Raw genomic sequence first — 23058 nt, 5'->3', positions numbered from 1 at the left:
TTGTGCACAGGAATATGCTCTTTCATTTTCCTTCATTTTCTTTTTCTTTTTCTTGAAGAATGAATAACATTACACAACATAGAATGAACCTGTCCACACGAATAATTTGTATTATGAATTTCAATTTACAAGATATACATAATACAATGGATTAGAACGGAAGAAAACAGGCATTTGCCACAGCAACACTTTGATGAGCCAAGATCATACCACTTGTATCAATTAGTCGGTAGCTATTCAATCGTCGGAAGGAAATAAACTGCATTTTGTCCATTGAAATCTCATCCTGCATTAGGCTGAGCTTTGACCAATCATTACATAAACATTCTGAAAGCAAGAGAAGGTGGCATCAGACACCAGAAGGTTCACATCAACCTGCAATAGGACAAATGACATTACTAGGGTAGGCTTCAGATGGATAATAAAATGCAAGATGAAAATCAGAGACATAACCATGTCCACAAAAGCAACAATCCCCCTCGCGATGTGATCTTAGTAGAGAACATTATAAAATAGAATTGCTACAAGTCCTTTACGTCACTCTACTGTTTGTTTTCTGAAAAGTGATATAAAATACAAAAAATGGATACAAAGATACTTTAAAGAATCAATATTCTGTCACATGTATGTTAAAATGAACATAGAAAACATGTCATCCAAATTACAAAAATATAAGAATATCTATTTCAGAAAGAAAATTATCATACAGATATTATAGGCCCCATTTGCAAGTGCGACATGCATGATAAAGATATGATAGGTCCAAATATAGCAAGGTCAGAAGCATCTTTGTATTCTTGCAGAGATTAAGAGTATGAACAAGCCAAATTCTTTCAATGCCCTACCTTCCTCTGAGAAGACAAATACACCACCAAGCATGTCATCATTGTCACCAACTTCCTCAGATTTCTCCCCATCACAGGGACTACTGTTGCTGTCCACATCAGTGACAACTTCAGCTGAATCATGGGAGTCACACGAAGGTGATGCTTTACAATACCCCTCTAGAAAATACTGATCAAAGTCTAGAGACTCGTGTACTAATCCCTCATCAAGGATATTCATACTCAAATCAGAGTGGTTGGAGCTTATATTTGAAGCTTCACTGACCCCCCAACTATTTGATGACTCGATTTCTTTGGCAATGGATCTATCAGCAGAAAGTGAGTTACTTTTTAAAGAGGATAGACTATTAGTGAAATCAATATCCTGAACCAGAGAAACCCTCGTTGTAGGTTGTTTGGCAGAAACTAGTTTACTTTCTTTGTTAATATAACTTTTATTCGGCGGAGGCGATGAAAAAACAGATCTCCCTTCTTTCTCCACATTTGTATTGTTCCCAAGTAGGGTAATGGATGTATATGATTCCCCAGATAATCCTGATAAAAACGCCAGGAAACAAGTAAACTAATTAGCAACTCTTTTCCAAAGGATGAAGACATACTACATTTAAAGGCTTGGCATACTACCATCTGAGTTTTCAACTGTGCCAAGCGATGCCAACTTAGAGTGGCAAACAATAGGATCTTCTGAGAACTTATCTTTAGTTGCATGAGAATTAGAAGATGGACTCGGGCATCTTACCCCAACAAGGCTCCTGCACAAAACAACCAAGCAAGTTGCTCAATGGTTAGAATAGGTAAGAAAAATCATTTTGATGGTATTATTTTTTTCAGAATAACTAAGACACCTCGTGAGTGTGAAGGTTGCAGAAATTCAAAAAATAACAAGCCAGGTTTTTTTCAGCTTAATAGGTCCTAAAGAAAGCCTGGAAAGCTGCGAAGAGGTCATGCCTAGAAGAAAGTTTGAATTTTGGATGACATCAGTTAGAACCTTGACTTTTTCATATATATTTTAGGCACTTTCCGTCTTCCAGAATAGAGCTATCTACGAAATGAATCTACCACCACAATCACAATGAAAATTCACAACTGTAACAGTTCAAGAAATCATAATAACAGTTCCACAAATAATTAATGGCGTGATTCATTCCATGGAATATCCAAAAAACAAAAAAACTGAGATGCCTATTGAAATTCTTGAGGATTATATCAAACAAAGATACTACAAGCAGTGCTGGGACAGCAGCCTGCGTTGGCTGGAAAGCAGCTCAAAAGAAGGAGAACAGAGGATCTTCGAAGATGAGTTGCTGAAGTTGGATAAATTGGGCATTTATTTATATATTATTGCTCAGTCTAACAGCTTCAAACAAGACAAAAGGAATCTTGGTTTTTCCTTGTATGTTTCACATTAGGTCATTTATCATTACAAGATTTCCCTTTCCTAAAAGATAAAAGTAATAATTGCCCGTGTTCATAGGTGAAGTCTGCCTACCTAATAGGCTAACAATTTCCCATTTCATGTGGTGCATAACGCTGCCTCCTCTCTCTCTCTCTCTCTCTCTCTCTCTCTCCCCAATGCCACAATCCGGAAACAAGCACATCATCTCTGTAACAACGTAACTCAATTTTATCATTGAGTGTGTCCATCATAATGAGACACATTGATCGCTTTTCTAATTTTTGCCTCGTCTCTGACAAAAGTGCATCTCTAGTGTTAAGTCAAAGTTGGGTTGTGGGGTGGGAGTAAACAAAATATTCAGAGGCTTAAAGTAAATCTTAAAACTTGTAATTAAACAAGGAATAGAAACAAAAACAAGCTGATAAAAAAGATTTTAAATTCATTTTTTTATCACTGTATTAAGAGTCTAAGATTCCAACTTCCAGTCTTCGGTTCCATTTACTAACATATAATCTAAAAAATTCAGCTCACATGGTCATAAGCTTTTTCTATGTCCAGTTTACAAATAACTCCAAGAAGTCTAATTTCTAATTTGTTATTCAGGCAACTGGAAGAAATCCATATTTCTTTAGTAGTCCAATATCCAGAAACTGTTTGTTCCACCAAGTAACTGAAGTAATGTCATTTTTCACCATGTTATTTCTCCAGTATAATTACATGGAAGGTATGCATCAATTTCGAGATATGTTCTTAAAACTCTAGAATCTAGATGCATATAGAGCATGTTTAGATGTCCAGCAGTGTTGCTTCTGAAAAAGAATATAGCATAGATGTGGATATCCTGCAACGACCCCAAGCATTATTTCCAGAAAGAGTTTAAATGCCAAATATTCACATGTAATCATGCAAACCTCACAAAGAAGGGTATTTACGACTAAATCAGAAAGTGAAGTAAAAAACACTGATAGAAATTAAAAAGAATAATGTACATCAACCACTAATAGATCAGGCATTATTTATAACATTATTACAAACTGATCACAGATATGCAAAGACCATTTACCTGTCACTCCAATCGGACTGACTCCTCAGGAAATGGTCAATAACAGGCAATAAATCCCTCCGTCTAATTTCAATCTCGTGAACAGGAAGCTTCTCTATTTCAATCTCTCCACGGGTATGACTCTCAGTAAAATTCAGGTCACTAGTTCCGAAGCTCATCCTCTGGAAGGATATCTAGAATACAGATGATAGGATCATAAATATAGTTGCCAATGACAAAAGAATTGTCTCACAACGAAGTCCACAACAAGTACCTTATAGTTTTGCCAGATTGGTATCCTGCCGGAGCTAATCTGCACCTCTGCATTGGATATATATAAGTGAGATTGTTCAATGGGCTTTACTAACTCCTTATTTCCAGTATAATTATCCTCACAGTCGGAAGTATCCATGACCATCTTTGCAGTTTCTTGTCTGCCAAGAGTAATCCCAGAAATGTATTCCTCTCTTTCTGGCCAATCACTTCTGCAAATATCCCACCATCGAACAGGTTCAACTTTTACTCGCAGCTCCTCATCTTGTATCTGCAATGAAGAACCTGGACCAGTAGAAGCAGCCTCATTTGATTCTCCTCCCATTGATGTCAATAGTTCATATTGAATTGTGTGCCCACAAGGGGTATAAACCAATAGGTTCTCCAAAGCATTGCCTTTCAGATGAGCAGGTAACAGATCGTAAGGCACTGAATTATGAAAAACAGCAGCAATTGCACCAGATGGAATGGAGACCTTTCCTACTGCAGAAGATGCTGCATTACTAACTTGGTTGAGCCACCCAGATTGACTATTTTTTATTCTGCTAACCACGGAGAGAATAACTGGTGGTGGTGGCAAGGGAGAAAAACATTGTTGGTTTTTCATGAAAGATGAAGTGGACCACCATGGTAGAGATGTAACTGGCAAAAGGGTAGGACCAACATGAGAGTTCTGTATTTTGAGAACAGTCTCACCACCAAAAGGGGAAAGAGCAAAAATATGGCAGGTGCCCCTGGAAGAAACAATAGCAATCCACTGACTATAATGACTAAAACAGATGTCTTGTATCACCTGTGTAATGAGCACAATGTAAACTTGAACAATCACAAACATATAAAAGTAAAAACATTACAGTTCAGGAGATAAGAGAGCAAGAACATACAGCTGATGTCATGCCACGGTGGAGCTTGTAAAGGTGCACATAAGAAGAGCCCGAATCATGTGGTTGAGTGAATGATCCATTATGTGAGGAAGACGGCATTATCCGGAAAATGTTTATGTTGTTCCCATGTATTGAAGCAGTAACTAGAAGTGTCCCACTAGGGTCAAAACACAAAGCAGAAATTGGACTAGTATGGGCCCTAAACTGTGATACAACAGCTCTGGAACAAAAATCTTTGACAACAACCTACAATAAAGTTTTCTTGACATATAAAGATATTCTCAGATGTTAAAATAGGCAAACAGGTACCATTAAATACTGGAAACATCCCTATAACATTTAATATATCTTTTAAAAAAATGATTAATACTCACAATTGTTGAGCGAAATTAAGAGTCTCAAAAGAGCCTTTTTTTCATCTGTGGGTAAGCTGAGCTTAAAAGACCTCATGGCAAAATGAAATATAGAAGCCAACATAAAAGTAGAAAGAGCATTGATTAGTAAGTAACATTAACTTAAAAGACCTCAGGGCAAAATGAAACACATCAGACGATAAAAGTAACGAGTTTTCCTTTTCTAGACATGTTGTGCAGCAACTTAAAACAATGCAAGATTGAAAATTATGGTTCTCCAATTATAAAAATGAAAATAAATTAACTAATAAAAACTGACCATCCCAGCATTATCTGTTTCTGCCATATTTGATGCAATCCGACCAACTTTCCAACTCGAGTTTGATGATATAGGAGAATTAGACCCATCGGGTATAAGCTCTTGACAATATTTTGACAAAGTTTTGTAGCCCATATCACCCAAATTGATTAATCCAGCAGCTAACTGCTTACTAGATTCCATGGCATAACGAGCCACTAGACTTCCACTTCCAGGCGATGTTGATGGGCTAACCCCTTGAGGAGTAAGACTTTGTGGACTGAGGCGGCCTGCGTTTGACAGCAGTGAGTTGTTGGAGGCATAAGCCAACCACCTGGGGCCTACAGCCATAGGTCCATAGCCAATGTTAACTCCACCCATTCCGTGGCTTCCCAATTGAGGGACAGGATAGGTAAGGACACTGAATTTATTCTCAAGCGTGAGTGCGTCGAAGCAGTATATCTGACAGAAAACAAAAATTGAAAGAAAAAAAAGCAAGCAACGCTGGTAAGATTGTGAGCATGGAAAATAATATTACTTTATTTTAAATCTAAACAACAAGGCCTTCCTCCAATAACTGTCTGGTTTAGCAATCACCAATTCAGCAACCATCTAATATAATTTTTCATGGTTTTCCAAGGTACTTGGTGAAGTTATTCCACATAGAAATCTATTGGATGCTAATAATCATCCAACCTGTTAGGTTCAGTCCAGGATAAAGGTAAGAATTGTACTTCCAACTACAAGTACCCTCTAAGTAACTTTAATGAATACTTGACATGTGCTAATGCTTACTTGTGTTGCAAGGCCCACAGCCACTATTTGAGGACTGCATCTAACCATGTACACAGTCGACCTGAATCTCAGGACATGAACATAAATGTGAGACCTTAGTGAGTAAAACCGAACAGCATTAGGAGAGATGGCTCCTGTTTGTGGTTCAGTAAAACCATCCCTGACCAACCCATCTCTTGCACTATGCATCAGACCAGAGCTCTTTGATTCATCACATGCAACAACCAATAGTAAAGGATGCAATGGTCTGAATCCTTCACGACCCTCAGACTTTGCAGGGAGGGGCTGCATTTGTAAAAATGTAACAGGGTCATCTCGCTTCAATACAAGTTCACTGAAGTTAGAGGCATCTTCAACATCAAGGACTTGAAAGCCATTAGAATAACCAAGCAGGAGAACACGTTTAAAGGCAGACTGACCAAGATCTAATCTGTCAAAGCCAGCCCATAATACCTGTTTGGGAAAAATAAAAAAGCTCTGAAAACTAATGCAATAGATGATAAAAGAGTCTAAAAAAATAAAAAAACTTTCCTCAATAACCAATGGAGACAATGATCAAATAAAAAGGAAGAATGAGATGCAATGATAATTAAGTTATAAGGGCTGTCTTTCCCGAAGTGGCCCAATGAAGGGTTCCAAGAGAATAAGGTCGGATCATTTCCCCCTTCTGCTTGATCGATGCCATTTTCAAAAGGACACAAGTTATTAAGTTTGAAAATATGTGGCTGAAGTCCAAGGAGAAAGCGTGATGGACTACAGATTCATTTCAAGGTACACCAATTTACAGTCAATAGGCTAATCATAGAATTAATAACCTTTCACATGCCCTACTAATCAATCGATCAGTAATTCACTTATGTATTCCTCAAATAATCTAATCATTCGAAAACAGTCATTTCTATATTTCAACTAACACTATACAATGCTCCATATAGTCACTAAGAAACCTAAAGAATATTAAAACTAAAATATATATAAAATGGAAAAAAAAAAAAAAAAACTCCAGCTTCAAAGTATAAACAAAAAAACCACCACTTCTTAGTTGAGGCAAAAGTCACACATCGAAAAAACCGTACCAATGCAAATAAAACAAAAGAAAGTTAATATAATTCCACTCAGGAAGTTAAATTTCAAGAAGCTGAAAACCATCAATTGATTTAGAAAAACCCACATTTCAGTTTCCTAACCTGTCTAAGCAGCCAAACACAAAAAAAGAAGTTAAACCACGTATGTTCTCAATATTTCATCTCCCTCACTTTTATTATCCTCGTATTTTCTCGTCAAAAAAATTACCCCTTAATCGAAACCCGGAGGAAATGAAGTAAAAAGCAGGCGGCATACCTGGTCTTTGTGGTCTGGGTTATCAGCGGAGATGGAAGTGGAGGCAGAGCGGACACCGGAGGAGGCGGTTTTGAGACAGGAGGAGATGAATTTCAAAGAAGTAGGAAAAAATCCATTGCCATGGCGGCGGTTGTTGTGGTTGGTGGTGGTGGTGGTGGTGGTGGTGGTGCAATTTCCGTTGGACTTGTTGTAGTTGGCGTGGTTCTTCATCCAGTGAGTCAAAATATTATACAGCCAGCAAAGGGGATCCGGACAATCGAAATTGGACCGCTAACGACGAGTGTACGAAACGGCGGCGTTTTCTGGTTCTAACGACGGTGGTTGTTGTTGAGGTGTGGTGGTGGGTGCCGATGGCGGTTGGGTTTTTGTCCCTCGACGGGAGACGGTTGGTTTCTTTCTTTTATACTTATTTCATTCTCGCTCTCTCTCCTCTCAGTCGTTTTCTACTCTCTCTTTTCATTTTAAATTAAAAAAATTTAATTATAAATATTAATATATGCTCTCATTCAATATAATTAATTAAAAAATAAATTTTATTAAAAATATTATTAATTTAAATTTAAAATATAAAGATAATAATATTAATACATAAATTGTTACCTAAATTTATTTATACATAATAAAACTCTTCTAAATTAAATCTTTGTTTTCCACTTTTGAGATATTAAAATATTTTTTATTTTTAAATTTAAATTTAAATGAAATAATATATCTATCTATTTTTCACTTCACATCCTTAAATCTGAATAAAAGGTTGAAATTAATCAAACGATGTATATATTGTCAGATGGTAATTACTAATCACACCATTCATATTTTTATAAACAAAAATACAGACACATCAAATCATTTCTAATAATAATTTCAAATAAGAAAAAATAGTAAATAAAAATTAGAAAAAAAGGTGGTTGACTGATCAGCTCACCCACACTCCCATTACTCTTGAGGTTCTTTTACTTTGATTTAAGAAAAATTTTAAATGTATTTAAAAAAAATTTATAAAAATTTTACTTCTCTATATATCATTTATTAATATGTTAAAAATCATAAAATTTTAAATTTTTAAAAAAATAATAAAATAAATCTTGTAAATAAAAATATAAGTAAAACAGTAATTAGATGCACTACACTTGATTTACTATGTGTGAATAATTTATTTTTTGTATTTTTTAAACTTCCCATGAGTTATTATGGATAATTCAACTGCTAAATACGAAATTACAATTTTATCCTCGAGATCCTACTACTTTGAGACGTGAAATATGTGAACAGAACAGTAGAATTTTGATTTGCGAAGTGAATAGACGTAAAAGTAATTTTAGAAATTATTGGAATTTACGTGAATCCCAGAATATAGGATAGTGCAAACATAAATAGAGAGAAAACACTGATTTTCTTAAAAATTAAATATTCATTTACTAAAAAAAAAAAATAATTCGATGAATTTGGGGAACGGCATCGGTATACAATGAATTTGGGGAAGTTTATACACCGTTGGATTCGTGTTGTTAGTCAGCAGAGTATTGATTACATGTTAAAAAAAAAAAAAATTCACCTGCTGAATGGATAACGATTGACTTACTATCCTCTTATCTAATGTTTTGAATACTGTATCGAAAATCGTATCGGTTAAGATATTGGAATAAAATATTTTGATATTGATACCGTTTCGTGTACCGTTATAGAATAGTCAATATATAAATAAATTATATATATATAAATTATATTTCAAAACAATAGTCTATATATAAATAAATTATATATAAATACATATATATATAAATTATAAATAGTCTAGTCTAAATTAGAGGTAAAAAAATAAGCTTGTAGTTTAAAAAAAAATAAAAGATCGAAATATCGACCGGTACTGACAAAAATATAGACTGGTGCAAGTCGAAATTGAGGCCGGTATAGCTGGTATTTGGGCAGGTACGAAACATATGGGGTACCTGTACTGGCCCAGCAGCCAGTACGAAAAATTTCAACCATACTGGCCGATACAGTACGAAATTTAAAACAGTGCACTTACCACCTTTTTACTACTCTATAATGTATTTAAAATTTTTATTTTATTATTATTTTCTTTTGAGTATATTTATAACATCCTTAATCATTAAGAAAAAATTAAAAAATATATAAATAATTTTACTAATAATCACTTTCTTAATTATTAAGTAAAATTAAAAAAATAAAAAAAATAAAAAATAAGTGATAGAAAGTAAAAAGCATATCATTAATGTCTTTTTTTTAAGTAAACCACATTCCGAGATGATAATGTCTTTTTAATGTAAAGGTTGGTGTTTGACGATATATTCAAAAACCACGTGGGAATATGGCGACACATTTATTCAAGAACTTAGGAAAAATAATCGGTGGAGACTACTTAGAATTCAGGAAAATTATTAAACATTCTTGAAGCATGGAATGAGGTACACTCCATCTAAACACATAATTTCATGTCATTTAAGGTTATTTTAAAATCCATGTGAATCGGATTTTAAGGTATTTATTCATTTGCCTAATTCCAGCCGATAAGGTTGTTGACCCACTTTTGTTTTCCATTGTGTGGGGGAGAATAGACCCACAAGGCATGTTACACGTGGATAATTTTTTAAGATTCAATCTTTACGATCGGCTAAGCCGAAGTATTATAATCATAAAGAGATTTTATAAAAATAAATTTATAAAATAACATAATTTCATATTAAACGTTAAATCTCTTTTATAATAAAAGTAAATTTATAATCTGGTTACCATATTAAGCCATGTCAGTTTGTGAATTTATTTTTGTGAAATTTTCTTGTGACCAAAGCCAATAAACACTGCAATATTGAAGAATTCTCACACTTATTCAACTCCTAATGAACTTCCTACTTAAAAAATCAATCTTGATATCTAATTCCTAAACCAGAGTCAAACTCCAACTATCAAAACAAGAAGAAGAAAATGAGTAAACAATATGTTAAAATTAAAGCTAAATAGTATAGCACAAAGGCATTCCTCCCTATATAATCTATATAAGTTAGAAAGTTTGTACCATACATTACAGATGAAAAAATCCAATAACTTTGTGCAGTATACCTTGTATATACAGAGTACGGAAAGAACTAAGGGAGCTTGGCTTTCTACTGGAAGTAAAGCCATTGCACATTGTTTCAATGGAATTTGAAGCAAGTCCATCCCGGTGTTCAAGTTTTGATTATATCTGAAATGACATTTATGAGGTTGCAGAGAAAAGAATAGTAAACAAATTTCATGATCATTGATTTCTTTCTGTTTCAAGTTCCCCCCTTTTGGTAATGGTTGCAAGTCTGAAAGTCTGTAGTGCTTTCATATGCCACGGAAACAAAGCTTATGAATTCATTCATGTCCATGGGACTTCTAAATCTAAACACCCCTCTGAACTACAGAATCTTTTTTTTTTTTTTTTATAAGTATATTGATACGAATGAAATAGTACACGGGAAGTATACAAAAGAACACCTAAATACATTCTAAGACCCTTTGAACTAAAAAATCTAGAGGTACGACCCCCTCTCTTTTTCTTGCTTTCAAAAGATCTGTAGGAACTAGTGCTGCTAGTAGACTTAAATATTCTATCCAGGGCTTTCAATAACCCAGAGCAACCTGCTCGTGTTGTTTGAGATCACTCAGATACTTTGTTGAGTTGTATTCTTGTATGTCCAAGAGCTCTTCTGAGTATGTTCTCTGGAATGTCGGCCTTGGAGATTCTACTGCACAATCTGAGACACAGTCATTACCTCTCAGAAGTATCACAACCTGCATTGGACAAAAACTATATCAATCAATCTACTATTCCAATACCTGCTTTTAGTAACATTTTTTCTTTTTTTAGCTTTGATTGTGGCATCTCCACCAGCCAACTCTACAAACAAGAAAAGGATGCCTCTGTGGGCATCTAGAAGACTGAACCTTAATGAATTAAGGCCAAATGAGTTCCAGAAATGGAATCACTAATACAAAATAGGAATCACCAGAGAATAAAAAAAAAAAAAAAAAAATCGTTGATTAATTGTCATTGAGTCTGGGGAATAAAGGTCAGAGAGGTAAATAACTGAACAAGATTCTGATTGAATATCATTGACACTTCTCATGCTTTTGGGGCTAACCGTAAGTTTAGCACTCATAGGCAAGAATAGCACTCCTGTAGGTCTACTTCTAACTTTTGGATGTCAGATAAATAAGATGTGTCTGGGGTTAATTTGTTTTTTTGGATTTGATAGATTGCCTTTCATCCACCTTGCTCTCTAAACAGGGCAGACAATGCTTCTTGCTCCCAAAACTATATAGAAGTGTATGAACTTTCTGCCATAGCAGTTCATGTGGTGGTGAGCCCTCATATGTCTCAGCACCAATATTTATCTCATGATCCCTACTGAATAAACTGTCAGATCAGTTATTTTGCCTGCATTTTTCAGCCTGTCACAGCATTTCTAAACAGTTTCAATAATGGTGTGTGGATACTTTCCACCCACATGGATGGTAATTACGATGTCCTTTGGACTCAAATGAACAATGAGACTGGGATATACATGAGACACTTTTTTAGTACTTGCCTGATTCATTCGAGGACGTAGGATAGGAGACTGCTCAATGCACATAGAGGCAGTTAAAACCATACAATCCATTTCTTCTGTATCGTAATTATCACCAATAGAAGGATCAACAAGCTCGTTCAAATCATCTTTGTCAAGCAAAGGCTTTGCCTACAAGAGGGAAGGAAATTACAAAGGTAGGGCCTAAAATATGGAAACGATAGGTGATGATATGAGCAAATCATGGAGGGAAAAAGAAAAAAAAAACCTTACCCAAATCACAAGGCTTTGCTGCAAATCATCCAGGGCTTGACGCCCAGTTATAAGCTCCAAGAGTAGTACCCCAAAAGAAAAAACATCAGTTTTTTCATCTACCGTGCCATGCATGAAATATTCAGGAGCAAAATACCTATCATTTAAGAAGTAAGGAAAAAATTAATCCAGGAGATATATAATAACTTTTGAATGAAGGTTTAGGCTTACATACCCAAATGTGCCTTCAAACTTCGATACATTGTGGTGAGTCCATTGTTTGGGTAGCCACATTGCAAGCCCAAAATCACAAATCTGGATTGGAAGGTGCTAAAATGATAATTCCAGAGACAAAAGACAACAATATAAAGTAAAGCTAAAAACTTATTTAAGACAGTTGTTAATGCAAGTAGAATTAGTACTTTTATAAACGGAAAATTTAAGTGCTCGTTGACTTCAAAGCTATGGTGTCATCATTATTGGCTTTTCCTGTCTGGATATTGAATTTTAAATACAGTTCACAAAACTGAAAATTGAAAGACCAAGTTGGAAGTAACAACCATCTAGAGGCAGAGGGTGAAGGGGATGAACATTTATGGCAATGCCGGCTACCAAACTAAGACTTGCAGGCCAACTTAACCAAACAAGAAGAAAGTGGAAACCAAGGATAAAAATATGGTAGCCATACACAAGGTCAGTATGGCACATTGCAATATGTTTTTTTAGAGCACTGATATTTGCAGTCATAGAGTGTGCAAGCGATACGCAATCCTTTTGAAAAGAGTGAGTAAATACGGGGATCCACATGAAAAAACTAATATTTTAATAGTAAACTCCACTCTTTGTCAAAATGATTGCTTAGCGCTTGCACACTCCACGACTATATCTAGGCATTACTATTTTTTTTAATGAGAAAAAGAATGGTGTATCACACCTTATTTTGGTATTAGACATGATGTAAACCCAAAATCATCCATAATCATTAGTACCATCCCTAGATTCTTCTATTTATTTATTTATTTTGCATTATAACAATGGTACGATGTCCTTGTTCTGGGGATCCCCAAATCTAACAAACTGAACAAGCTAGCAAATAATACTTGGCATTTCTGGGTTAGTGAAAGTAGCTGATAGATTTGGCAGGATATACTAGCTGTCTATGGTATCACCTATCAAACTAGAATCCCTTTTAGGGAATCCAATGATTGGTGAAAAGACACAAACTGTCTAGGCAACAGGTATACTTCCTGTCTACGGATTCCCCTATGAAACTAGAATCCCTTCTATGGAGTCCAATTATTGGTGAAAAGGATAAAGGAGCTAGCGAAATTCTTAAAATTCTCTTCTCCAAAATAGGCTTTGCTACACTACATTTTTTTTTTTTTTCCAGGCAGTTCTTAGTATGACTCAAGGTACCCCACTCTCCCACTAATAGAAGAGAATCTGGATTTGACCTTTTTACTCCCACAGGCACATGAGCTTAGATGTAACTTAGATCACAAACACAACATAAAAAAATTACATAAATTAATATTGATAAGAGGAGTTCAGCTTATATCCAGTGAAAAATCACGGGATGTATCCTGTTAAAGACTAGACGGATGAGATTGATTGTGGTTAGAAAACAAGTTGACCTCGTCCGTTCAGCCTTTAACATAATACATCCAGTGATTTTTCTCCAGTTGTAAGCCAAACTCTTGAAAGAGAATGAGTGACCAAAGTGACCGGCTTTTGGTGAAATGATATGCATACCCTTCCATGTCTGCCTTTCTTTTCACTAATGACTACATTCAAGTTCAGGATTGATGCTAATATGTAATATAATCCTTAAGGCTATCAGTTTCCTATGACCGGGAAATTGTTTATTCTAAACATCAGCTCAATTGGCCAAGTTTCTGCAATATGTGTTTTAAATGTATAATTGCAGCAATAACCATCAATACATATCATAACCATATGTCCAACGCATTCTCATCATAGGATAGTCCGAGTGTAATATAAAGTGACATAATACGGTAGAGTATTCTTGAAATGAGATAATTATGCACAGGGACCACAGGTGATGGGAAATACTTAGCAATATATTTTGTACCTATGGACTGGAGAAAAAATGGTTAATTAAATTCACACATTTTATCAACTTAAATTTATTGAGACCTTAGTAGTTTAACATGGTACCAAAACAGGTGATCTAGTGTTTGACTCTTGACTCCACTCTAATAAATCATAGATAGCAGAAAATTAGATCACATTCAAAGTTCCCACATTTGATCATGGTTCCTTGGGTTCAAAGATACCTGGGGCTCAAAATCCTCTGTAAGAAGAATATTATCAGCTTTGATATCTCTATGAATGATTCGCCTCTGACAGCTCTCATGAAGATACAGCAGGCCATCTGCTGCTCCTAAAGCAATTTTGTACCTTTTACTCCAATCAAGTTTATTATCCTTTGAACCTGGAAAAGTGATAAAACAAAAGAGCCATAAGCCAGAAGGAAATTTTAACCAAAGAAAAGGAGTATGCAATGTATGAACAAACCATGAAGAAGAGATCCTAAACTCCCTAAAGGAGATAATTGAAAAATAAGGTGCATTCCTCCTTCAATGCCACAGCCGATCAACTTAGCAGTATTAGGATGGTCTACATGGGCTATAATGCCAAGCTCAGATAGAAAGCCTGATGTTTTCTCATCCGCTGTTCCTTTTGTCAGCCGCTTCACTGCTATCAGCTGTCCATCTTGCAAACAACCCTTGTAAACTTTAGCATAACCACCCTTTCCAATTAAGTTTTCTACAGGAAATAGGAACCACAAATCAACATCACAAAACCAACATCTTATTGCAATTGAGAATCTACCATATATATTCTACTATAAATTGCACAAAGTACACCAAATATTTTTGCGCATCACAAACCATGACTAAAATTGTTGGTTGCAGCTTGCAAATCTGCGAGGCTGAAGTTCACTAATGAACTCTTGAAATTATATAAATTACAGAATTCTGAATTTTCTCTACCGCTCCTGCCTTTGCTTTTCCCAAGAGGAGGGAAGGAGGCTAAGCGCTTGATCGATCTGTTCTTCCACAATTTAAAGAATCTGCTCCAGCTTGAATTTGAACGAGTTTCCATTTCAGTGGAGCTGTTTTTGGAAGAATCGGTGTCAGATTCCAATCCTCTAATGCAGGCTTCTAAAACTCCTCTAGGGGATGACACATCTTCTTTCTCTTTTTCGATATCTAAACATCTCAAGTCTGCATAAGAAAAACCAAAAAATAGGAATTCAGATATTCACAAACATGTATAACATGAATGACGTATAGAGGCTGGTTAAGTAAAATTAGAAGAAATTACCTTGGGCAGATAAAGAGGAAGGAAGCACAGCACCTTGTCTTCTATGTTTTGCCTTAAAACCACCACCTGTCAGGGTTTTATTTGTTCCTTCACCAGAAGCATTATCACTCTTCCTGAATAAAATATGCTTCTAACTTTGAGCAAAATATCAAACGGTTTTCTATTCTTTTCTTTTTTTGGGGGGAAGTATCAACTTGGGATTAGAGAAGGATTCAATAAATTAGAGAAGGTGTCACTATGTAGGGAAAAAAAACAAGGATTGGATCAATCGAGAAAAAGTATATCTGTTTATTCCGCATAAAATTGATGGCCCCGGGGAGGGAAAATTCAAAAGCATCCCCAAAAATGGTCAAGACCAAAAGTCTCAACAAAATGAGATAAAACTGGGACGGGCAGGGGTGAGGAAGAAGAAGAAGAAGCAGCAGCAGCAGATAGTCATCTGTGACAGCACTCAAGCTTGAGAAAACTCCGAAAGACATATCATGGCAAAAAGATACTAAAATGACAAAGCCCAAGCTTATACTAAAAACATATAAAAATATTGAAAATAATATAATAAACAAAAAACACAGAATTGAGATGTATAAAGACTCTTACTCTAATGGCAGAAATACAGAAACCCCCCTAAATCCCACGAGCCAATTGTTTAAGAACATTCAGATACAGAACGGTTTCCACTGAAAACCTCTCCTTATGCGGTACAAAGTAAAGTCAGCTAAATTTAAGAAATATAAGAAAATTTTAAATAATAAAGATGTTCAAAAGCAGAACTACAGGAAGAAGAAGGCATACCATGATTAAAGAAAATCTCAAATCTGTGCTCATCTCAAATACATAAACACCATATAAAAAGAATGAAAACAAATTTACTAACACAAGCTTAAATCAAATATGTTTGACAATCAAGGAACCCATATAAAAAATCTTCAAGTCTACTCTACTTTCACACAAATACACATAATCTACCACAACCCACAACATAAAAAATCTCAAAAAGGATCAGATATAAACAGGAAATTTGCATCTACGCTTTTGCGCTGTGAATGCATAAATCCATTAGACCAAGAAGCTACGATGAAGATTTTTTTTTTTTTAAGGAAATCTAATGTAAAGAAGATTTAGGCATAATCTAAATAATGAATGAAACAAAGACATAAATTTTATCAGATTACTCAACACATGCATACTGTTGAAGAGAAAGCCTCTAAATCCTAACGGCATCCCTTGCTTTATGCAAATGCTCGAACCTATAAGCTCAAACTCAATAATAAATGAGTCAATGAATAGAGAAGAAATCAGAATTACTAGAAAAATCACACAAACAATATAACATCACAGATTCACAGCAACTAAATATGCTCCATTATTCAACATGCACACAAAATCTATAAGATCTATAAAGCACAAACTCAAAGCACCTGTATGCAATATCTTAACAAAGAAAACCACCAATATAAAATACATCGCAAAATGCATACTATCATAATCCCTAAATACGCCGTATTTTTTATAAAAATATATGACCCCTAAGCTCAAAATCAGAGAATGAAGAAAAGAAAAGTGTGGGGGGGGGCGGCAGATATAGACTCCAAAAAATGGGACAAAAATATCACAATTGCTAAGGAAGCTCAAGTATTACACAAACATATGTAATCCACAACATTCGCAAGCTCAAACTTGATAACCCACTGAGAAAAGTCTAATATGAAGAAGACATAACACGTAGCATAATGAGAGAACGTGAACGTGAATGTGAACGAGAACACACGCATACCGGGGGGAAGAAGCTCCATGCTCTCTACCATCCGCCATGGACACAGTCACAGAAGAGAGAAAGCAAACCAGAAACAATGTGATAGAGAGAGAGAGAGAGAGACCCAAGTAGCGGTTTTTATACACCAATCACCAATGCAACCGGCTCCAACAATGCCCTGTTTTGTTCCTGCTCATTTATTTCACTCATTCATTATTTTGTTCGTCTTTTTTTTTTTTTTTTAACTTTATCACTTGCAGCTACAAATACGGAAGCTGAACTAAATATTGAAAATCATTATGATGTTAGTCTCCCTGAGTAACCTCAGCACGGATTTTTATATTTTTCTTGTTTTTTTCTCTCTTTCCATGAGTTCGTAAGAGTCGCAGTTCTGCTCTACTGGGGTGCTGACATGTGGTGAAAGCTTTGCAGCGACTTGTCCTCTCGAACCTTAAACACCCCTACGGAAAAGTGAGAGAGAGAAACTCTCGAGATGGAGAGAGAGAATTGTTTTCTATAATCTAATTTATTAGAAATGTTTTCTATTTTTAATAAATTACACATCATTTAAAAATAATATAATTTTATTTTTTTATTTTTATATTTCATATTTTTTTTTCAAGTAGTATAAAAAATGTGAGTTTTATGTTTATAATTTTTTAATTATGAAATGTGAAATCTTGCGTAGATATTTTCCATGTCTATTTTTGCCTAATTTTATTAAATACCTTGTTTTTCCGCAATTATTTTATCTAAGAAAGGTTTGCGAATAATCTCTTTACCATGTTGTCATTTAAACATTGAGAGATATTTACAATCTCAGAATATGTAGATATCATATATCTCTTTTAAAAAGTAGATAAATATATGATATATATATAAAAAATTAATGGTTAATATCATTTTTTTCAAAATGAACGTGTTAGATTTGCACACTCTAAAATTATATCTAGTATTACTCTTAAATATATTTAGCATGCAAAATAGTATACTTTTAGGCCCGCATTTACTCAAAACATTATAGTATATTTTGAGTAAAAAATGGGAACAAAAATATAAAACCAAAGTAAAAGGGTTAATTTTAATTGAGTGGCAATGAGTCTAGGGAAATTATATATATATATATATATAATTGTAAATATTCCACCAACCCAAAGTACCTCTTAAGGAAATGTTGCATATTTGAACCCATGAGTTGTGTATTAATGCGACTTCTTTGTAGATTTTTGAGCTTGTATGGTAATTCCCTTGTGTATTTATTGCCTATCTATTAAGAGAAAAGCGTTTTGTGTTTCTCATTTGCCAACTCTTCATGCACTAAATTATATAATTCAATTAAATAATGACAAAAAAAATTATAGTATATATCCAATACCTTATTAAAATGTATGAATGTGAAATCTTGATTACAATATATTAATAAATTAATTGGCTTACATCCAATTAAAAATTCACTAAATACATTCTATTAAAAAATGGATGATTTTTCAATTTATTTATTTTTTACTTAAACAATCTTCATGCAACAAATTAATTAAACCCGTGATTGACATCCTCAACTAGTCTCTTTCTAGCCTATATATATAGAAAAATTATTTTTATCAGTTATTATTCACTATTCCACACTCCACATTCTGAAAAACACATCCAAGTCTTATGAAAAATACATTCACATTCTATATAAAAAAAATATAAATATATAATATAAAAATAAATAGTAACTAATGTATAGATTAATGATATATAATACAATTGGAAAACTAAGAAATCAAGGTCATGTTTGGAGGACTCTACTACCGTACTACAGTGACAGCTTGGTGCAATATATACCTAAAAGAGATGAAATTATGGAGAGAAGGGTGGGGCTACTCCGCCGCCTCACTTTTACCTCTAGACGTACTGTCTAGTTATTATTATTATTTTTTAAATATTTTTTTAATATATTTAAATATTTTTAAAAAATAAAAAAATACATAAATACATTTAAAATTACTTTCTTAATTATTAAGTAAAAAAAAAATTAAACGGTCACTTTGAGTGCTCAAAATGGGAGGTAAATTAGTGTTTTCCATGGAGAGAAACGGAAGAATGTTGGTTTTTCAAGGACAGCTTTTTCTATTGCATAAACAAACGGTAGCATGAAGGAACTACGACAGGATTTAGAATATATTATTATTATTATTACTGAATCCGTACGTGCCGTTCCCGGAGTTTCGTCAGGCCTGTAACCATGTCGTTTTTCCCGTGATCTTAGCCTGATAATTGGCAATATTAAAACAATCTATTAGATTAGGGTATGACAAATTATTAATTAAGATTAATAAGGCATCACGCATGCTTGCATGCATGCTTGCTTTGCTTAATTCGGTTCAGCTCATCATGTCGGCAGCACGAGCATGAACACTAAGCAAGCGCACGCTTAGTAAAAACATGTCCGGAAATAAAGGATATGTTTTTGCTGATGTGTTGTAAAATCAAAGACAGAAATGGACCCAGCTTGCCGGTTTCTGCTCTTACATGTTCACTGGTTTTTTGTGGAAAAACAATACATGATTGGATATGGGACCAAGTTGATTAATTTAGATTCCTTCTATATAACATTCACTGTAGTGGTGCACACAATACATACAGTACATGGATACATATAGTCTATTTATTTTTTATTTTTTACCTCTGTAAAATGCATGTGTGGTCTAGATGATATCACATCATGTGTGTAAAATAGTTACTCCTAAACAGTAACTGCTATATATATTTATTCATTAATTTATAGGGCATCCGAGGCGGATATGATTTGGTTCTTAGTTATTACTACAAAAGAACAAAACAAGAAACAAAGGATATATATGTTATTGTGAAAGGGAAAGGGTTTTTGGCCATAATCGTGAGCGTATGTTTTTAGCTATTTAAATTTTCAATTTATCTCATCTCATTTTATTTTATTCTTAAATATTATTTAAATATAAATATTTTTCATCTCGTCTTAAGCCTATTGTATATTTTTTTATCGGATCTATATATATATATACACGCCGTATTTCATTAAAGGTGCGTACTTTGTATCCTTTTTAGTTGAAAGTTGGAAGTGCTCTAGATCATATTTGGAAAAATAAAACAGAAAGTGCAAGAAAAAAACTCCTAATACAAAATAACAACACAAGAAACAAAAGATATGTTATTTGGAAAGAGAAGGGCTTCTGGATACCAATTGTGAGCGTATTTAATATATGATTTTTCTTGATAGTCTTAGGTTATGTTTGGTTTCAAAATTCAGTTCAGTCTAATTTTAAGTTGAGTCTAACATCTAAACACTCAGCTCTCAAATTATTAAACTCATCCCAACTTAAAACCTTCTTACATGTGGGACCCACAATCATTTTCAACTTAAAACGTCTTTATACGTGAGACTCACAACCTTTTTAAATTTCTTATAAAAAGTATTAAATTCATCTTAACATCCAAACATACTTTAAACTCAGTTTAGATGGACCCCACATAACTTCCTCCATTGCTCAGCTCATTACTATTCTTAAATAACTCAACTTAGTTCAACTCAGCTCAACATCAAAACGTACATTTATCCTTTGATTATGAGCATATGATTTTATTAGAGAAATATTTTGATAATTGAAAAATTTTATAAAAATAAATTTATAAATTGACATAATTTAATGATGTGGACATTAATTATGGGTTGAATGCCTTGGTCTACCAATTACTACCTCACCTCATTTTGGGTAGGGATAACTTCTGAATTAGCTGTTATTCACATAATTGGACTTTGTGAATTCCTACGATCCATTTATCCAATGGTGTATTAATGCAAGAATTTATCAATCTTTTAATAGTAAGTGTTTTAAATCATATTTTGGTAAAATAAAACATAGTGTAAGAAAATGAAATCCTAATATTACACATAATTTGGAGTACTTTCTCTCCATCATCATTTGTAGAATTAAGGCTTCATTTATTTTAGCAATTTAGATGAGATTAATTGAAATTAAAATTAAAAGTTGAATACAATATTATTAGAATATATTTTTTAAATATTATTTTTATTTTAAAATTTGAAAAAAATTGAATTATTTATTTTATTTTATTTTATATAAAAATAATAATTAGATAAAATAAAATGAGATAAAAAAAATTATAAAAACTTCATAGAAAAAATGATGAGCTTTGTTAATGGCCATTGAGCATTAACCATAAATGGCACATGACACATGAAATGGGCTCAACTTTAGAAAAGCTTATGTTTTAAGAATAGTTAATATGTCACATCAGCATCTAGCCCACAATCTTAGTCCGGGCCCAATAAGTTCAGATCATTAGACACCGAAGGCTTTTCAACTCGAGCAATTCCTTGGTTGAATTTTCTAGTATTATCAATATACTTTTTTTAATTATTTAATTGGATTGCATTGTATAATAATTGAAAATAACAAATCCATGATGTACATTACACCATCTGAAATTGGAAGGGGTAAAAATTTTCGGCCAAGAATGGCCTTCCAAGCCCAGCCTAGGGGGGGTCTCACCAAGAAATAAGAGAGAGAGAGGAAGAAATGAGAGGACAAAAATTGAGAAAAGAAAATATATCAAAGAAAAAAGAGAGGATGTGACATAAAGAAGGGAGAGAGATGACAAAAAGGAACCATTGGCGGGGAAAAGAAGGGGGGTTGAGGAGTTTTTCCAGACTGGAGGCTTTGGGCAATAGGGTGAGAGAGTAGGGCTGTATACCGATGGGTTTGGCGTCGGTTTCGGCACAAAATCGAGACACCACCGACGTCTTCCATGGGTCTGTTGAACCAGCCGAAACCGATGGTTTGAGGAGAGAAAACCGATCATATCGGTCTCGACGTGCGTTGGCGCTGTTTTTAGTCCACCGTTGGCGTCTTCTGTGAAGGAGGAAGAACTGAGGAAGAGTGAAGAACTGTCTCGCCGTCGCTGCCATAGAAGACGAAGAGAGTTGTAGAGGGTAGAGAGGAAGAAGATGATGCGGGGAAGAAGAAGAGGAGCGTGGGGGGTTATTAATTCATCTTAAAATGGCGCCGTTTGGCTTAAAAGCCAAATGGTGCCGTTATATTATAATTTTTTTTAAACTTTTAAACTCTAAAACAACGTCGTTTCACTTATTATAAGTGAAACGGCGCCGTTTTATATACATATATTAAAAAATATATATAAATAGACTGGATCGGCCAGTTCAGCAGTTTTCCAGGGGTTCACGCCGAACCGCCGATATCGGTTTTCCTTCAATTCCTCACGACCGCCGATCGGTTCTTTACCAGTTCCGTGCTCTGGCGGTCGATCTGATCGGTTCACTGTCGGTTTCGACAGTTCCTGTACAATCCTAAGAGAGAGCTTCTTTAACCTCTAGACAGGAAACTCCAGTTTGATTATTTGATATAATGAGTTATGAGAGACCAAAAGAGATTGTACAATACTCCTATTTATAATGGATTAGCACCCCCAAACGACTCGTGGACGTAGATCTTGTATCGAACTAAGTAAATGTTTTCCTTCAATTCCTCACGACCGCCGATTGGTTCTTTACCAATTCCGTGCTCTGGCGGTCGATCTGATCGGTTCACTGTCGGTTTCGACAGTTCCTGTACAATCCTAAGAGAGAGCTTCTTTAACCTCTAGACAGGAAACTCCAGTTTAATTATTTGATATAATGAGTTATGAGAGACCAAAAGAGATTGTACAATACTCCTATTTATAATGGATTAGCACCCCCAAACGACTCGTGGACGTAGATCTTGTATCGAACTACGTAAATTTATGTGTTTATTTTTCCATTTATATTTGCTGTAATTATCTTCTATTCATTGCATCAGACGTATGCACGTGCACTATATCGCCGCTCCAAACTACCATTGTTAGCCCCAATCCAAACCGATCGAGGCCCAAACT

The 23058-nt window shown here is 34.4% G+C and overlaps 2 protein-coding genes across 4 annotated transcripts; both read right to left on the bottom strand.

Annotated features, from left to right (window-relative positions):
* Positions 1 to 7636, bottom strand: LOC109004536 (autophagy-related protein 18h-like). Its single transcript, XM_018983110.2, has 9 exons — positions 7228 to 7636; positions 5887 to 6339; positions 5113 to 5553; positions 4441 to 4686; positions 3558 to 4349; positions 3305 to 3477; positions 1470 to 1597; positions 846 to 1379; positions 1 to 375 (listed from the first exon to the last, which is right to left on the bottom strand). Exons 1-9 carry the CDS (start codon positions 7435 to 7437, stop codon positions 371 to 373), a joined length of 2982 nt encoding a protein of 993 aa, XP_018838655.1. The 5' UTR covers positions 7438 to 7636; the 3' UTR covers positions 1 to 370.
* Positions 7637 to 10521: 2885 nt separating this feature from the next.
* On the bottom strand, positions 10522 to 17275 carry LOC108981527 (receptor-like cytosolic serine/threonine-protein kinase RBK2). Of its 3 annotated transcripts, none has more exons than XM_018952736.2 (9): positions 17161 to 17275; positions 15387 to 15499; positions 14951 to 15286; positions 14574 to 14825; positions 14333 to 14490; positions 12271 to 12365; positions 12057 to 12192; positions 11805 to 11954; positions 10522 to 11007 (listed from the first exon to the last, which is right to left on the bottom strand). In XM_018952736.2, the coding sequence occupies exons 1-9, from the start codon at positions 17196 to 17198 to the stop codon at positions 10837 to 10839; spliced, it is 1449 nt and encodes a 482-aa protein (XP_018808281.2). In that variant the 5' UTR covers positions 17199 to 17275; the 3' UTR covers positions 10522 to 10836. The 3 variants fall into 3 exon arrangements, with proteins under 3 accessions (XP_018808281.2, XP_018808282.2, XP_018808283.2); XM_018952737.2 differs by having other exon boundaries at positions 12271 to 12350; XM_018952738.2 differs by having other exon boundaries at positions 15387 to 15473; positions 17161 to 17236.
* Positions 17276 to 23058: the final 5783 nt, after the last annotated feature.

The sequence above is a fragment of the Juglans regia genome, chromosome 8, assembly GCF_001411555.2.
Source record: "Juglans regia cultivar Chandler chromosome 8, Walnut 2.0, whole genome shotgun sequence".
NCBI lineage: Eukaryota > Viridiplantae > Streptophyta > Magnoliopsida > Fagales > Juglandaceae > Juglans > Juglans regia.
Note: the sequence above shows the minus strand (reverse complement) of the source record. Positions and strands in the feature narration are given on the sequence as shown.

What these genes read in the sequence shown, in the direction of transcription:
- LOC108981527 (XM_018952736.2), bottom strand. Translation starts at nt 17,198, where the DNA reads ATGGCGGATGGTAGAGAGCATGGAGCTTCTTCCCCCCG. An exon ending in AACCAACAATTTTAGTCATG is followed by an intron (nt 14,826 to 14,950) that starts GTTTGTGATGCG and finishes TATTTCCTGTAG; the next exon opens with AAAACTTAATTGGAAAGGGT. An exon ending in AGCAAAGCCTTGTGATTTGG is followed by an intron (nt 11,955 to 12,056) that starts GTAAGGTTTTTT and finishes TCCCTCTTGTAG; the next exon opens with GCAAAGCCTTTGCTTGACAA.
- LOC109004536 (XM_018983110.2), bottom strand. Translation starts at nt 7,437, where the DNA reads ATGAAGAACCACGCCAACTACAACAAGTCCAACGGAAATTGCACCACC. An exon ending in ACCCAGACCACAAAGACCAG is followed by an intron (nt 6,340 to 7,227) that starts GTATGCCGCCTG and finishes TTTCCCAAACAG; the next exon opens with GTATTATGGGCTGGCTTTGA. An exon ending in CACAGTTGAAAACTCAGATG is followed by an intron (nt 1,380 to 1,469) that starts GTAGTATGCCAA and finishes CGTTTTTATCAG; the next exon opens with GATTATCTGGGGAATCATAT.